Genomic DNA, 17,241 nt, shown 5'->3' on the forward strand with positions numbered 1-17,241 from the left:
AGTGAGATCATATGATACATGTCTTTCTCTGACTTATTTCGCTCAGCATAACACCCTCCAGTTCCATCCACGTCATTGCAAATGGCAAGATCTCATTCCTTTTGATGGCTGCATAATATTCCATTGTATATATATATACCACATCTTCTTTATCCATTCATCTGTTGATGGACATCTTGGCTCTTTCCATAGTTTGGCGATTGTGGACATTGCTGCTATAAACATTGGGGTGCACATACCCCTTCAGATCACTACATTTGTATCTTTGGGGTAAACACCCAGTAGTGCAATTGCTGGATCATAGGGTAGCTCCATTTTCAAGTTTTTGAGGAACCTCCATACTGTTTTCCAGAGTGGTTGCACCAGCTTGCATTCCCACCAACAGTGTAGGAGGGTTCCCCTTTCTCCGCATCCCCGCCAACATCTGACACATGAAAAAGTGCTCAATATCGCTTGGCATCAGGGAAATCCAAATCAAAACCTCAATGAGAGGTTTCTCACCAGTCAGAATGGCTAAAATTAACAAGTCTGGAATCATTGATTTTAATACTATTTCATGAGTAGACAGAAGAGAAGTGGCCCAGGATGAAGCCTTAAGTAGTGAAGGTACAGGCTGAGCAGGAAGAACAAAGCAGTGGATTGAACAGAAGCAGCCAGAGTGAGGAAGAAAATCTGGGGAAGGAGTAATGAAAAAGTCAAAGGCGAGAGGGAGTTTTAAAAGGTGGTCAAGGAAAATGAACTCTACAGAAACTCTTTGCATTATTGCTATAAGGACTCTTCAGAAAGCTCTTTGCATTATTGCTATAAGGACTTATTGAAAGAGGTTTCAGTGGGGTGAGTGGAAATCAGATCCGGGATGCTCAGAGATAAATTGCAGATGAGGATCAGGCAAGGAGGAGGAGCCAATTCTTGAGCAATCTGACTCTCAGAGAAGAAAGAAGTCAGTTTTTTGTTTGTTGTGTTTTCTCATTTGATTTTTTTTTCTTTGAAAGAGATTCAAATACTATTTAAATGCTGATGATAAGATAAAGGAATGGTTGAAGAGACAGAGGAAAGAGGGTAAGTTTAGTGAGAAGGTTGAAGGTGGAGACTTCAGGAAATAGGAAACAGCTGTAGGCTTAGGATGGAGGATGGTCACATCTAAAATTGAAATAGCTGAAATCATGATTCCAGGGTCATGGGTCCTGGGATCGAGGCATCGGGTACCTTGCTCAGTGGGGAGCCTGCTTCTCCCTCAGCCCGCTGCTCCCCCTGCATGTGCTCAGTCTCTCTCTCTCTCTCTCTCTCTCTGATAAATAAATAAATAAATAAATAAATAAATAAATAAAATTTTTAGCTAGGGGCGCCTGGGTGGCTCAGTCAGTAAGCGTCTGCCTTCGGCTCAGGTCATGATCCCAGGGTCTTGGGATCGAGCACCGCATTGGGCTCCTTGCTCAGCCTGGAGTCTGCTTCTCCCTCTCCCACTCCCCCTGCTCTGTTCCCTCTCTCTCTCTCTCTCTCTCTCTCTGTGTCAAATAAATAAATAAGTAAATCTAAAAAAAAAGAAAAAGAAATAGCTAAACAGCTGGGCTAATTATGACAGATCTGTAAAAATAACTAACCTAGCGTCTAGCTAATAGAAGGGGCACTAAAAACACTTGAAATCATAATGATGTTATTGAAAATACTAGCTAAGCTTTGGAAGATGTAAAACAGTAAGAGCTACCATCTCTTCTATTCATCTCTTCATGGGCAAGATGCTTTATAAACACTGTTGCTAATTTTTAAGGTATCTGTGCAATGGAAGGTGTTATTTTTTCATTTGATAGAAAAATAAGCTTTTAGTTCAGAAAGATTTGAAAACTTGTTTTGAGCCACATACCTGGTAAGTAGCAGAGCAAAATAATTCAAATAGAGATTTCTAAAATTGCTGTTAGTATGCTATTACAAAGCCATGGATTTGAAACTATGTCCTCTGAGCTCTTGGATGAAAAGACAGAGGGTCTTGATTTTGTTGGGGGAAGTCAAGAACATTAACAAAGATTCTGACTTAAGAGAGTACTAGGATCAGCCCTACATTTATGCCAAGAAAGGTGATTACTTGCAAGGTAAATATTTGAGGAATGCTGGAAGAAGAATCAATAAACAAGAATAGCCCCACTCTCAGGAGATGACATGGTTACCATTAAAATCTTTTTGTTGGTACTAAGACGTGATCTTCTGGATATACCTTCGAAAGTGGAGCTGTGCGTGAACAGTCATCAAAGGTCTTAACAATGTTTCCAGTACCTATTTGAAGTCCTGACCCTCAAATCAAAGGATAGCATTTGTACCACACCCTTCTGTAAACAGGTGAGGTTTCTCAAAGCCAAAGGAAGTAGCCTATAGCCTTGGATGCCCTTGAGACCTTCTAAGTTTCCCCCAGGATGAGGTCATCAGGATCTTAGCATTCTCAGAAATTCATTCACAGCCCATCTTTGGGATTCTCCCCTCTAAAGAAATGTAAAACCAGATAAAGTGTAATGGAAAATATAGAATCAAGGTTTCAGATGAGATGATAGGACACGAAACTTCCTGGAGGAGGGAGAAAAGCAAAGTCAAAGAAGAGGAAAAAACAAGATGAATAAGCACAAAAAGTGCTGTACCTCAGTTTTGTCTGCTTTAGGAAAATGGGATATTTAATGCCCTTATAAATAACTTGAGATAATGGATAAAGGGACTTACCCAGAACAAGGACAGGTTTCTAATAGGACTTTTTAAATGATAGCCATTACATCTGAAACTAATGATACACTATCTGTTAACTAATTGAATTTAAATAAGTTTAAAAAATTTTTCAATAGTGAAAATAAAATGATAGCCATTATTATTATTATCAACATCAACATTATTGTATTTGAATACAGTAGGATATGGTAAGTTGATATTCCGGGTTACCTTGTGATGCTCTGTCTCCATTTAAAGCAATTCATCTTTGTCTCCATTTACAACAGTTATTTTTTTTTTTAATAATTAAATTGCCCTGATTACAAAAAAAAAATGTTGCTTTTTGTTTGTTTGTTTTCAAGGAAATCCTGGACCAAAAGGCCAGAAGGGGGACAAAGGGAGTGGAAGCATACTAAGTAAGTTTATGTTTCATTGTTTTTATGTGTGCCTTATAATAAACAAGCCTGTGATCATAGTGGTCTGGACTCAAGGAGAGTGTGGGCAACTTCAGCATCAATCCATAGAGGTTCTGTGGAAGTCAGCCACAGTTTTCTCCAAATAAAGCATGCTAATTGGAGTAAAACAAATAGATTAAATTATACAACTCTGAGTCTCATTACCCATTTGTATTTTGTTTTCCTGATGAGCACAATTTTCTAAAAATTCCACATAGAAAATTGTTCAATTTTCAAGCCACTTTCAATCTACTGAAGGAAAATCAAGTTTATGAACAGAAACAATTGTACCTCCTTACCTACTGACTGAGCAAACTGAAAGACTCCAGCTAGGAAGTTGGACAATCTGAGAACCCTGGCCGACCAATTCTCTGATGGCTGGGGTTTTTGTGTTTTGTTCTGTTTTACTAAAAACTTGAAAAGTTGCATTCTATATCCTAGACTTTCAAAATTGCAGCAGAATAGATTTGACACAGGGAGCTCTGTTGATCGGATGCTGACCTCATATATATTGGCCCTTCAAAACAAAATGTTAGATGGGATGTCATCAACACGCCATGCTCTAAGTCGGTTGTTGTGTATTAGGCTGAATCCACACAGATCAAGTGAAAGGATTATGAAAAGGAACTGAGGAATCCCCTGTCCTGCGTTCCCAGCAGGAGATAGCTACTATCTGGGGATAGCTGCCACTACAGAGTGATCCTAATCTCTACCCAAACAGTGTCTGCTTTAGACAGATTATGGCTAATTCTTTAATGTACCAAAAATCTAGCATTTTTCTGTTGTAGTTATTATTTAAAAATATAGTACCGGGGCGCCTGGGTGGCTCAGTCATTAAGCGTCTGCCTTTGGCTCGGGTCATGATCCCAGGGTCCTGGGATCGAGCCCTGCATCGGGCTCCCTGATGGGCAAGAAGCCTGCTTCTCCCTCTCCCACTCTCCCTGCTTGTGTTCCCTCTCTCGCTGTCTCTCTCCCTGTCAAATAAATAAAATCTAAAAAAAAAAAAAAAAAGATTTAGAAAAAATATAGTACCAATTTCTCTCCCTTATGGCAGAATTATTTTAACCTGTAGTGTGTATGGATACGGCCCTTAGACAATTTAGATTCACCACCTTGAATGCTAGCCATTCAAGTACATGCTTTTCACAATTGTTGCATTGCTGGTGGCTCTCGCCCCTAAATTGAACAACATTATTGTGTGTCTCCTCACAGTGCTTTAGCATCTTTCAGTGCTTATTAGTGTTGTTACTATTATAGTAAGATAATGGAAACATTAGTATACCTTTTCTCCTTCCTGTCCATTTCTTTAATGTGATTACTTTTGTCTGCTGTAATACTTTCTATCCTACCTGGTCTCCTTTCTCCTTGTCACTCCAGTTATTTTCACTTGAGCTCATTGTGTAACTTCTTTTCTCTATCTTCCTGTTTATCTCTGTCTTTATCTCTGCCTTTATCTTTATCTTTGATGTGGTTTTTATCTCTTTTTCTCCTTTTCCTGAGACTTTCCTGAGCTACTTAACCTTGACTCTGGGTAAGCTTGGCAAGTAAAGAACTTCTCTGTTTTGCAGTCTTTTAAACTGAACACCCACCCGGTCTTCTGGTACATGAGGTTATCAAATGCTTTGAATGTTTTTTTCAGATTTGTTCAGAAATGTTTTCAGCTATAGATATTTTCATGGCTGTTTTGAACTTTATGCTCATACTTTCTTTGTGAAAGCAACAATAGAGATATTTCTGTGTATAAGTGTTTATGGCCTCCAGATTTCCCTCCATGCACCACCCCTATAGAGAGTATATATAACTCCATAATGTTTCAAAAAGAAAGAATCATAGACACAAACATCTATACAGTATGTTCTGCTTTTACCTGATTGAAGTTAGTATGTCAGTCACTTGCCCATGTCGGGACATGTGGCTCTAGTTCTTTTCTCTCAATGACTATCCAATATTCCATTATATGGGTATACCATAGTGCCCATAATACATCAGTCTTCCCTAGTCATGAACACTTGATGATTTTTGTTGGCCATGGTTTGGCTTTAATAAGCAATGCTACATTCAGCAGTCTCATACATGACCTTGTGGAACTATCTTATAATAGAGGATTTGCTAGGAGTAGAGTCAATAGTTCAAAGGTGACATGCATTTTACAATTTGATGGTTTCTTGTAAATGGCTCCAAAAAGGTTGTACCAATTTATTCTGCATGAAAGTGCCTGTTTCTCCCCATCTTTAATTAGTTCTGATAAAGAATAATTTATATTGAGTTATTTTAATATATAATTTTAATATTTTTCAGGCATGATTTAAATATAAAAAGAATAATCACTGATTTCCTCTTTTATATATATATATGTCAGGACCGGTACAACCCCCTGATCGTATTTGGGCAGGGCCCTTTTAAGATCAGGTGGGTTGGGCAAGACACCCTCTGCTACCATCTCATTAAGGCCCTTCACCTCTGGACAAGTCATCAGCACAACCAACTCCAAGATCCCCCAAATGGCTTTGGTTCCTGTGTGGTGTGCAGCTTCCACATGGCTTTCTCTCCTGGTCCTTTGTGCTGTTTGGGCCTCTGTTCTCACGTTCCTACCTCTCCCCACTCCAGTACCCCACCATCACCACCATCTCCTAGCGCCCTTAGCTGGGATGCTTCCCATGTACTGACTGGTGGGCTGCTCATGCCAGTTCTCAGAGCCAGGCCAGAAGCCCTCTGCCATCCACTCACCTCATGTTTTTTGAACCCAATTTAACCCATTGGGTTCTAGGAGACATCTCTTGGATACTGATTCTATGTGGGTTCTTGACGTTTAAAAACAATACTCTCAATAAGTGATAAGATACATAAAAGAAAATGCATTTGTTAATTCACTCATTCATTCACTCAGCGTATGTTCATTGCATACCTCCTGGAGCTGGACATAGGAGCTAATAAGATGACTATTGCCTCTCACCTTATAGAGCTAATTGTCCCTGGAAGCCCTAAACATGTAAATGGGCAATTTCTACAATACAGCAGAATTTTATAAGGGGAGGAATAGGGCTCTAGAGGTGTTTGGAGGAGATCAAGATTATTAAATTCCTTAAAATATTAAAAAGTAAATTGATTTTGATTAGCTTAGTTTACCTTCTTGTCTTCTTATTCTACAAATTACAACCTTTTTTTTTTTTTTTCAAGTTTATAGTGAAGTAAAGTAGAGCTTGGACAGTTCATTCAACACATTTAGACCAAAAAATAGAACTTGTTTCCTTAAATGACCCGGCTATCTGAAGCAAGAATATTTTGATCATGAAAAAATAATACTGAAATGTTTTATTCTAAAAAGCTCCTTGTATATTACACTTTAAATATCAATTATAGATCCTGAAGATGAAGAAATATTTCAGTAGACCTGGAGATATTTTGTGTAGGTGAAGAAAGGGATAAAAATGACAAGGAGACAAGGTAAGAAAAGACCGACCAAAAAAAAAGGAACAGGGAAGATATAGGGTAGTGTGATATTTGTGTAGGTTTCTCTATTAATTAACAGATCACATTGTCACACCTCTCGTTTCCTTCAAGGTTTACACATAAACCCAAGCTTCGCAGTCTTAGGTTTCTAGTAAATTCTGAGTCATGTGTCCATGTGTCTCTCAGCCCTTCCATTCCCTCTCCTGTAAAATGGACATCGTGACACCTACCTCACAGGGTTGTTGTGAGGATCACATAAGGTATTGTGTGGGGAAGGATGCTCTGTAAAACCATAAAGTGCTTTAAACACATAAGGTACACTTCACAGTGGTCTCTCTGAACTGGAACCGCTCTTCCTTGCTGGTATCGTGCAGACATGTAAATTCTGTAATCAGGGTAGGAGGAAAAGCAAAATGAAAATGCAAGAAGCCAAATAAATGTCACGGACAAAAAGAGCGATGCTAGAGAATAAGATAAGATTTTACATTAGATAGAGCAATGCGAGTGTGACCAGATCACAAATCAATGAGTTTGTCTGAGCCGAGCTGAAGAACTTAAGTTATAAATAAAAGAAATGACTCAACAGAGTGCATGCCAGAGGCCAGAAGCTGTCAACAGAGGTCAGAACAAAATGTCAGCCTAATAAAACAAGAATCCAGCCTCTGAAGGACAAAGCAGGAGCCCAAGACTGTGCTGATGAGAAAGCGCCAAGAAAGGCTGAAACGAATTAGAATTGTCAGTGGTACTCTGGGTCTGCACCTGTGTGACACCAGAGTCTCCAAGAAAAAAAATTAAAAAAAAAAAAAGAGGAGGTAGAGGAATCAGCCAGTCTTCAGACGGTCCTTATTATTAGAAAACTGGCAATGTTGACTAGTCCATGAATGCAAACACGTGGAGATGAGTTGGATCTCTTTGTCCATGGTTTAATCAGATGTGACTTCCTATGCCGCTCTGCGCTGGGGGACAGCTAAAACCTGGGGAGCCTCTTCTCTTGCTAGCAGGCCTTGGTCAACATTGGCCACAGCATGCCCTTGATCCCAGAGACCATGGAAGAAAATTCCAGGGGACTCAGTTCACAAGTTGTCTGACAGCCCAGACCACAGATTAGGGGAGAAGGGCTTCTCTCCTCTAGACAAAAATAGATGCTGAATGCCCAGTTCAAATGCACAAGTTATACCAACTTGAGTAATGTGCAGTGAAGAGAAGTCTACCCGAAGCTCTCGTGCTTGTCACAAGCGTTTGCCTGCTCTTTCTCACCCAACTTGGAAGGGTGTTTCAGTCAAGCAAAAATAATTCCTGCTGTACAATTAAACACTTTGTGTGAGGCTCTGTCCTAAACATACCAATTAGCAATGTGTCATTGGTTAGTATTTCTTACTGTGCTTTGTTCATGCTGATAATTAGGATGTGAATTTAAGGTGTCTTATTTTGAAACTCATACAATGATACGAAATATCAATTTGTCTTCCAGTTGATTTCTACTGAGGACTCAGCACGATCTTAAGTGATTTCTGGTCTTTCTCATTCAATTGACCAAAGTCAAACCTTCTCCTCCAAACACTAAGTAATTAACAACAATGAACATTTAGAGAACACTGGCTGTGCGCTAGGGGCTTTTGACACATTCTCTCATTTAAACCTCAGAAGAGCCTTGGAGGTAGGGACTATGATTATTCCCATTTTATAGGTTGGAAACTGAAGCTCACTGCTGATAAATGGAAGAGCAGAAATTCAAAGCAAAATGTACGAATTCCCAAAGGCCCTGTTTGTAACTATGACTCCATTCAACAACCCCACACTAGTTTTATGTATTTTTATATGTAAATGTCACAAATACTTAGCATGGAGGGTGTGGAGAAAGAAGGAAAAGAGAGAAAGAGATTTTTTAAAATTATTTATTTGAGAGAATGAGAGAGGGAACACAAGCAGGGGGAGAGACAGAGGGAGAGGGAGAGGGAGAAGCGGACTCCCCACCAAGCGGGGAGCCCGATGGGGGACTCGATCCCAGGATGCTGGGATCATGACCTGAGCCAAAGACAGACGCCAACCAATTGAGCCACCCACGTGCCCTGAGAAAGAGATCTGTAATAAACAATTTGCTTTTCTAGAATGGGCCTATAATTTGAAGACGCTCAGGAGACAAAAATCCTTACAGTATGACTTCCGTTATTTCAAATTAAAAAAAAAAGCGTTTTCAATTAATCCGTATTTATGTTTCCACCTTCACTACTACTACTTCAGCTCTTGTGCCCAGTCTCTGCCCCGAATCTATTATCCAGAAACACAGTCTCCCTGGAATACCTGTGAAACTTGCGTTATCCGTAATAGGAGTTATTTACTTGCAGACCCCAGGGGAAGGAGCTACCCGTTAATATTCTGTCTTCAGTCCCTGGCTGTATTTTAATGATTTTGAATGAGGTTTGGCTGCTTTGATGTTCCTCTTCTGTTACTGTGTCTCCTTTTAACTCCTCACTACACGTTTCTGGGCAGCCCACGTTAGGACTAAGCGGAGCACACCTGTGGTGTTTAAAGTAAAGCTTTATGTGAGTCCGGGCATTGTTGCTAAAACACTGAACGTTCCACTAACACAATAGATGGGAATAACTCATACATCTTATGAACTGAAATGGAGCTTTATAGATTTTTTATTTATTTGACAGAGACAGCGAGAGAGGGAACACAAGCAGGAGGAGTGGGAGAGGGAGAAGCAGGCTTCCCGCCGAGCAGGGAGCCTGATGCGGGGCTCGATCCCAGGACTCTGGGATCATGACCTGAGCCAAAGGGAGATGCTTAACGACTGAGCCACCCAGGCGCCCCTGAAATAGAGCTTTAAATGATGAATGGATCCAGCAGTTAGCACTTGCCCCGATGAGTCCCTATGCCAGCTGACTCACACAGCCCAACTCCTCCCAGAGCCAATTAGAAGGAAAAAAAAAAAATCAGTACAGCTCCAGCTTTTGCACCAGCAAAATTTGAAATTCATCCAGTTCTGGGCCGGAATGCAGGTGAAATAGACCCAACACACCACTTCTCATCAACCACAACCTCAAAGGGTGAAATGGCTTTCCTGCTGCTCCTCAGAGAACTGGGTCCCCGCTTCCCATTCTGCAGTCAGTTTAGTCTTAGACCAACACAAGATCGTTTATTTTGTGTCAATGAAAGCCTGTCCAAGTAGGGGTTCATATTGTCCTGCAGTGGGAATCTCAACACCAAATTCCCTAGAACCACACAGTTACTTGCACATAAAATGTCCAAGAAATATTTCCCGTTGTGGCTTAACCTACAGACTTGCCCTTTCCTGGGGCTCTCCAGTTACTTTCATTCCCAGCTTCCCCTGAATTACTCACATCTGCTTGACCCACTCACTGCCAAGTGAAACACCTGAATCCCAGCAACCTTTCAGATGCTCATTAAGCAAACTGGTTAAAGGAATCCTAATGGGAATGCTTTAGCAAAATGAAAAACACCCTTCGTCCTAATTAAGTTTTGTGTAATTCTGATTTCTCATTTCCTACAAATGCTGGAAGGTAAATTGTTTTACCTGAATCAACCAATATTCAGTTTCTGTACACAATATTTTTACCAGAACTCCACATGGTTTATGGTGTAATTTCTTTCCTACAAAATGACTGTTCTATTCCAAAACATCTCCCACACCAAACTGTCCTGTTATATTCTGTTATAATCTCTTACCTACTCTATTACCTATACCTAGAAACACTATTTCTATACCAAAAGAACATGTATTATATTATTCACAGAAGGTAGCCAAATGAATAATTAATATTACTACTGAGACATCTAGTAGGTACTCAATAAATACTTTTGTAGTTTTTTAAAATAAGAATTGGAACTTCTAGAGTGCCTGGGTGGCTCAGCTGGTTAAGCGTCTGCCTTCGGCTCAGGTCATGATCCTAGGGTCCTGGGATCGAGTCCTGTGAGTCCCCCAAGCCCCACATGGGGCTCCTTGCTCCTTGGGAAGCCTGCTTCTCCCTCTCCCTCCACCCCTCCTCCCCCCCACTCATTTTCTCTCTCTCTCACACAAATAAAATCTTAAAAAAAAAGAAATAGAACTTCTAAGCCTTTAAAGTAGACATTTCAGTGACAAAGTGATTATTTTTTGTTAAAGGTTTTTCACTGTGTTCAGATCATGACATAACAGGGATGGGTGCTTGGTTCTCATTTATGAATTAAAGAAAAAGCTGTATTTTCAAGTTTATACCCATTGAGGTACTCTATTTCTCATTTTGTTTACAACTAATCAAAAACACAAAGAGGAAAAAAAGAGAAACAAGTGTATTATTAGTCTGCTAGGGGTTGCCAGAACAAAGTACCACAGACTGGTACTGGACATAAACAACACAAACCTATTCCCTCAGAGTTCTGAACACTGAAGTACAAGATCAAGGTGCCCTCAGGACACTAGTCCTGTTGGATTAGGGCCCCACCCAGATGGTCTCAATGAACCTTAACCTATTTCCTTCGAGCTCCTATCTCTAAATATAGTCACACTGGGTGTTAGGCCTTCCACAGATGCATTTTGGGGGAATATAATTCAGTCCGTAACAGGAAGGTATCAAGAACTGATGTCCATGTGCATGGGCAGTCTCATGTCTAAATCTTTGCTGTGCAGGCCTGGAACTTTAAGCATGAGGAAGATCTACTTCAGGTGTCCCTGCCTCTCTGCCAACCAGTTCTCAAGGCCTAAATTGTATCATAGATAAATTTGAGACATTCTGCTGTTTTTGTAGTTATGAAAGCAATTTCATTTTCATTTGTTTCTTGTCAGTATTTTGTTTTCACATTTCAGGGATCTTCTTTTACATTATGGAATCCATAAAATTATAAAAATTGTCAGGCTAATGCAGTTTAAGTAGACAGTAGTCGACTTCCAGAGTAAGATTCAAAATCCGTTACAGTAATTTTCCAGAGAAATTTAACTCTACTTCTCCAAACATCTGATACCCAGGTTGTGCCTTTCTTTCGTAACTAAATACCTCATTAAGCTAATTATCTTAAAGAAAACATCAATTCCCTTTCTAGAGGAATTCAGCCACATCGTGAGGACTTCCAGGTCAAATTGCAATCAGATTTTTTTTTTAATTTATTACAGTTGGAACTCTATTATAAATACCACTGTAATAAATCTAACCCTAAATCCTAATTCTGATAAATAATAAGAAAAGAGAAAACATGACCATGAGGTAAACGATTTGATAATAGTTGAAATAACTGAACTCCTCAAGGGTTATGTTTAGGGGCACCTGGGTGGCTCAGTGCGTTAAGCGTTTGCCTTTGGCTCAGGTCATGATCCCAGGGTCCTGGGATCGAGGCCCATTTTGGGCTCCCAGCTCAGCAGGGAGTCTGCTTCTCCCTCTCTCAGCCTGCTGCTCCCCCTGCTTGTGCTTGCATGCTCTCTGTCAAACAAACAAACAAATAAATAAAATCTTAAAAAACAGCCTACAATAAACAAAGCAAAAATAACCTCTAAACTTGTTAACTTTTCTTATATTTGGAATTATTTCTTCAGATTTAAATTACAAAACTTTTTGTAAATTATCTGCTCTATTACATATTTTTCTTTCGGTATCTTATAGTCATAGAAATATGAATAAGCTATTACTATAATAAATATTTCATATGTTTTTATTTTATATACAGACTTTTAAGAATACATAGAAATTATCACTATTCTACTCTTCCCTTCAGAACTGGGAAATAAGAAGAGTGAGATTGTTTAAAAAAAAAAAGAGTGAGATTGCTTGTAGAAAGTTAAACTACAATGAAGCAGAGCAGAGATATGTCAAATTGAATGTGTTAACATATATAAGAAAAAATGTGTTAACCAAACAGTGTTGGCCAGTCCCAGAGGCAAAATCTCACTGCTGTGTTTCATTGTAAATTAATAAATTAATTAAGCCAGTAATTCACTGATTGTGATTTGACTTCCTGTGCAGATTGTCCTCGGGGAGAAAATGGCCTTGTCAAGCAGATACAAATATTTCAGTTTTTGAGGCAATTACATTTCTCATTGTAAATTGAACTGACATTTAGTTCCAAGATTCTATTTAACATTAGTCTGCCAATAAGAAATAAATCCTCTGAACCTACAAAACCATTTTAGAATGCATAAGGCTTCTGATCATCCCTCCCACCTTGGGGCGCTCTCAGTAGTCACATCGTTTTATTTTTTTTTTCCCCATAATGGGATTCATGTTTATCTCAGTTAAACCTGTCTTTCCTTTATGATTTCTCTTATTGTTTCTATACATAGAAACAGTATTCCCTGTAGAGACTTGTGAAATACTGAATTCTGTGTGTTCTATTGTTTGATATTTTAAGCATTTACTGACTTAATCCACTCAGGCAATGCAGTTTACACATCAGGAAGAGCTCACAGTGATTCATTCATTCATTCATTCATTCATACCATAACTCTTCATTGATTCCTAATTGAAAACCTGCATTTTATCAGGCGCTGAAATGTTAATTGTAAAGATCTTAATTTAGTGGAGAAAATTCACTAGTGTAGAGTGCTCTGGTGGGTCAGGAGTGCTGTGGAAGTTTGAAGAGGGAACCCTAGCCAAACCCTGGGATTGAAGGTAAAGAACTGGAAGGTGTGTAGGGGGTAGGGGAGGGTGTAGGGGAGCATTCCAGACAGGGATCAAAGCCCCAGAAATATGGGAGAACAAGGTTTATCTGGGAAATGTGAGCAGTTATATAACTGAAATGAAAAGAGCAAGAAGTACAGGGATGGAGTGGTTCTCAGACAGACTGGAGAAGGAAGCAGGGATGAGTCATGATGTTATTAGTTCTAGGATCCCTGGCAGGAGTATCCCTACTGAAATCCTCTGTCAGTCTAGTCTACATATTGTGTGTTCAACTATACCAGGGGTCGGTCAGCTTTTTCTGCATAGGGCCAGATAGTAGATATTTGTGGTTTGCATGCCAGAAGGTCTCGGTCACAACTATTCACTTTCCTGTTGTAGCCTAAAAGCACCTTAGACAGTATGTAAACTAATGGGCATGGCTGCATTCCAATAAAACTTTATTTACAAAACAGACAGCAGGCTGTAATTGGCCCATGGACCCTAGTTGACTCATTACTGGTCTAGAAGGTTCTCTTCAAAATAGTAAAAAAAATCATGTTTAGAAATAAAGCTCAAATAAACTCACATCTGAAATTACAGGGGAGGTTTTGTCTATCTGCAAAAACTTATCCCAGTTGGTTGAGAACTCCTTTTTGAGAAGGAAAAGCATTAAAGAGGGAATTAGTAAAACAAAATTTTTTAATGAATTAGGTAATTAATATCACAGATAATATTCATTCCAATGCTTTCATCACAAAATGTCAACCTCAAAATGTTTTAAACTTGTAAAAATAAGAACTTATATTTATACACCATTTTAAAGGATGCACTATTTCAGGACACCTGGCTGGCTCAGTCAGAAAAGCAGGTAGCTCTTGATCTCAGGATGGTGAGTTCAAGTCCCATATTGAGTTGTAGAGATTACTTAAATGAACTTTTTAAATAAATACATAATAAAGAATGCACTATTTCTTCTTTCACAATGACCTCAAAAATCCTAAAGGCAGGATACATGTTTGTTTCAAATAATTCCTGGAACCCAGGAAAATGCCTGGCATGAAGTTTTGTGCATTAACTAAGAACATGTAACTAACATCAAATAATCATTTTCTCTTCTTAACAGTTGAAAAATTTGGTCTTAGAGTGGTTACATGGTTTAATAAGGTCACAGAAACCGTGTGAGAGGCAGAGCTAAAATCCAGATTATCCAACTCTTGGTTTTTTGCTTTAGTTATTCTCTGCAGTCACAGATCTAGAAAAGACACACATCTAAACACATACTATAATTAGTATTGCATAAATACACCAAGATTACTAAAATATCTTTTATGGTCTAGACTTACTGTCTTTGCTCAAAACTCACCTTCAGCAAGGAAATGGCTCCCCACTCTTACTCCAGAAATGCCTTAACACTGTCTACAAGCCAAGAAGCTGGACACCAAATCTGCCACCACCTTAGTCTTGGACTTCCAGGCTCTAGAACTGTGAGAAATAAATGTCTATTCTTTAAGCCACTCACCTGTGGTATTCTGTTACAGAGTGTGAAAAGACTGAGACAGATACTAAAGTTTGAGAACTACTGCCCCAGGAGACACAAGGCTTCTTTGTTTTTTAAATATTTTTTTATTCATTTGACAGAGAAAGACGGTGAGAGAGGGAACACAAGCAGGGGGAGTGGGAGAGGGAGAAGCAGGCTTCCCGCAGAGCAGGGAGCCCAATGTAGGGCTTGATCCCAGAACCCTGAGATCATGACCTGAGCCAAAGGCAGACGCTTAATGACTGAGCCACCCAGGCACCCCAGACACAAAGCTTCTTAATGACGTTTTGGGAAGGGTAAGAGATAAAGAATGCACAGTGAGAACACTTTCATACGCTTATTTGGGCCATAAAGACCATCAAGCTTATGTAATCAAATGTTTGAATATAATGTGTGTTTTGTCATAGCGTCATGATAAACATATTATGCTTGGCTATATTTGACTTCTGTAAAAACAAACATTTGGGGGTGGCACTACTTAATACTACATGACTCTAATATTTTAAAACTTCAAACAATCCACTCCTGGATGATCGTTTCCCATTTTGTTAGGCAATTATAGTGAATGATTGGGTCACATGGGTATTTTACTTGGTAACTGAAAGTTTGAACACTGTAATAACAAATTATTTTCCCTTTAAGAATGTTTTATACTCAGGTTTATTATGTGAGGAATGGCTTATGCACTTGGGCATGGTTACATTAATTCAGTATTTAGCACTGAATTCTATTTTGGAAGGATCAAGAAAATAATTATAACTGTAATACCACATATTAACATGTTTGATTTTTATGTTTCTGAGTGGTTCAGTCAGTTTTATCATAGGAAATGGCTGATATTCTTTACTTGTTACTAGATTATGGTTTCAACAAAATTTATTCCAATTAGAAAAAAAAAGCTACTGGATATCTCTTGAATTAATTAAGCTTTGTAAACTCATTTCCTAATACTCCATTTTCACATTAGAGGGATATTTTTGTTGAAAGTTATATCTTGCTTTTTTATACTACAGTGTTTCTCAAACTTATATTTGAAAAGATATATTTAAATAGAACTGCACTTGTTCATTGGCTTTTATGATTATTAGCGAATACTGTTTATTTAGCACTAGCCAAATTTTTAAAAAATATTTTCTGTCTCTGCCTTTCATTCTGTTCTTCAGCCAAATGATTTTTAAACAAAAACTTACTAGAATAATACACGTTCTTTAAAGAAATTTTGATTCTCCAAGTGACTTGCTTTTTAACATTAATTACACACTTTTGTTTTTCTCTCTCTAGGTCCATAATGTATATATATATTTAAATAGGAGTCATTTCATATTTAAACCTGCACATGATCAAAATTTTATAAAAGTTTATCATATATAGCAGTTTGACTAAACATTGAAGAACAAAATTATTTTTGTAATTACAAACTTGGTATATTTCTTCACAAAGTTTATTGCTTTAGTGATTTCTCAAAATATCCAAAATAATAAATATTGTCACTACAGTTATCTTGATTCTCTTGGTAAAAGACAGGGTCTTTGGTCATCTATTTTTGTGTTTATAATATTATAAAATATCTTCTCCTCAACCTCCTATATCAAAAAATCACTGGATTATGTGTTCCAGTTTGTGTGTTAGTGTGGCAAGATAATAAATCAATTCATTATATAAATTTTTTGAAATAGTATGAAAAGTCTACAGGACATTAACAAACCTCTAGCTGTTGAATTTTAAAGTCATTGGAACATAATCTTTGAAGTGTTCTCCTATCTGTAACTTATATAAATTGTATATGTAACTCACAAATGTTGAAACATTTTACTCTTCAGTTTTGACTAATGCAATACTTGTAATTAAACTCTTGACCAACAGGTGGTGCTAGAAAGTTTAATATTTATTTCAATAGTGGAACTTACTGGGAAAAAATGTAATTTTTTAAGCATTATAAAACAATATTTATATATAATTAACCACTGGTTGTTTTTGTTATAGCTCCACTTAAGACAGTACGACTGATTGGTGGTAGAGCTCCTCATGAGGGCAGAGTGGAGATTTTCCACAATGGTCAGTGGGGCACAGTTTGTGATGACCACTGGGAACTGCGAGGTGGACAGGTCATCTGTAGGAGTCTGGGATACCAAGGTGTTCAAGCTGTGCATAAAGGAGCTTACTTTGGACAAGGTAATTACAAAAAATACATACACACACACACATTTAAATGAAATGTAGGCATTCTCTAATACATAGAATAAAGTAGCAGCAGGAACATCCAAAATAGGAAGAAAAATCCTACACAGGAGTTTTTTGAATGGCCTTTCCTGGAAAGGAGAAATGAAAAGAAAGATATTAAAAATAAATGGCATATGCTATCAGGCAATCTTTAATGTTTAAATTTTATTTAGACTCATCTGGTTAGTTGGAGAACACTAATATAGAGGAAAACAGAGTGATTGGTAAAGCAGAACAGGAGAAATAGGGACAAGTGAACTACAGACAATCCTGGGAAGCTCACTTGCTGGATCTGGGTCTTGTG

General features: G+C 38.3%; 1 protein-coding gene across 4 annotated transcripts in view; it reads left to right on the forward strand.

The window, feature by feature from the left end:
* The window catches only part of MSR1 (macrophage scavenger receptor 1), a 61,956-nt gene extending 45,011 nt beyond the window's left edge, over positions 1-16,945 (forward strand). For 2 of the 4 annotated variants that reach the window (XM_081808147.1, XM_081808140.1), the window contains exons 8-9: positions 3,048-3,101; positions 16,701-16,945. In XM_081808147.1, the coding sequence (XP_081664273.1) occupies positions 3,048-3,101; positions 16,701-16,930 (284 nt within the window). In that variant the 3' untranslated portion in view covers positions 16,931-16,945. Of the gene's footprint in view, positions 1-3,047; positions 3,102-3,725; positions 3,941-5,499; positions 8,025-16,700 lie in introns of those variants that run through there. The other 2 variants (XM_031028285.2, XM_081808167.1) reach the window with 2 other exon arrangements.
* Positions 16,946-17,241: the final 296 nt, after the last annotated feature.

The sequence above is a fragment of the Leptonychotes weddellii genome, chromosome 2 (genome assembly GCF_054177405.1).
Source record: "Leptonychotes weddellii isolate Sample4059 chromosome 2, ASM5417740v2, whole genome shotgun sequence".
In the NCBI taxonomy this organism is placed as follows: domain Eukaryota; kingdom Metazoa; phylum Chordata; class Mammalia; order Carnivora; family Phocidae; genus Leptonychotes; species Leptonychotes weddellii.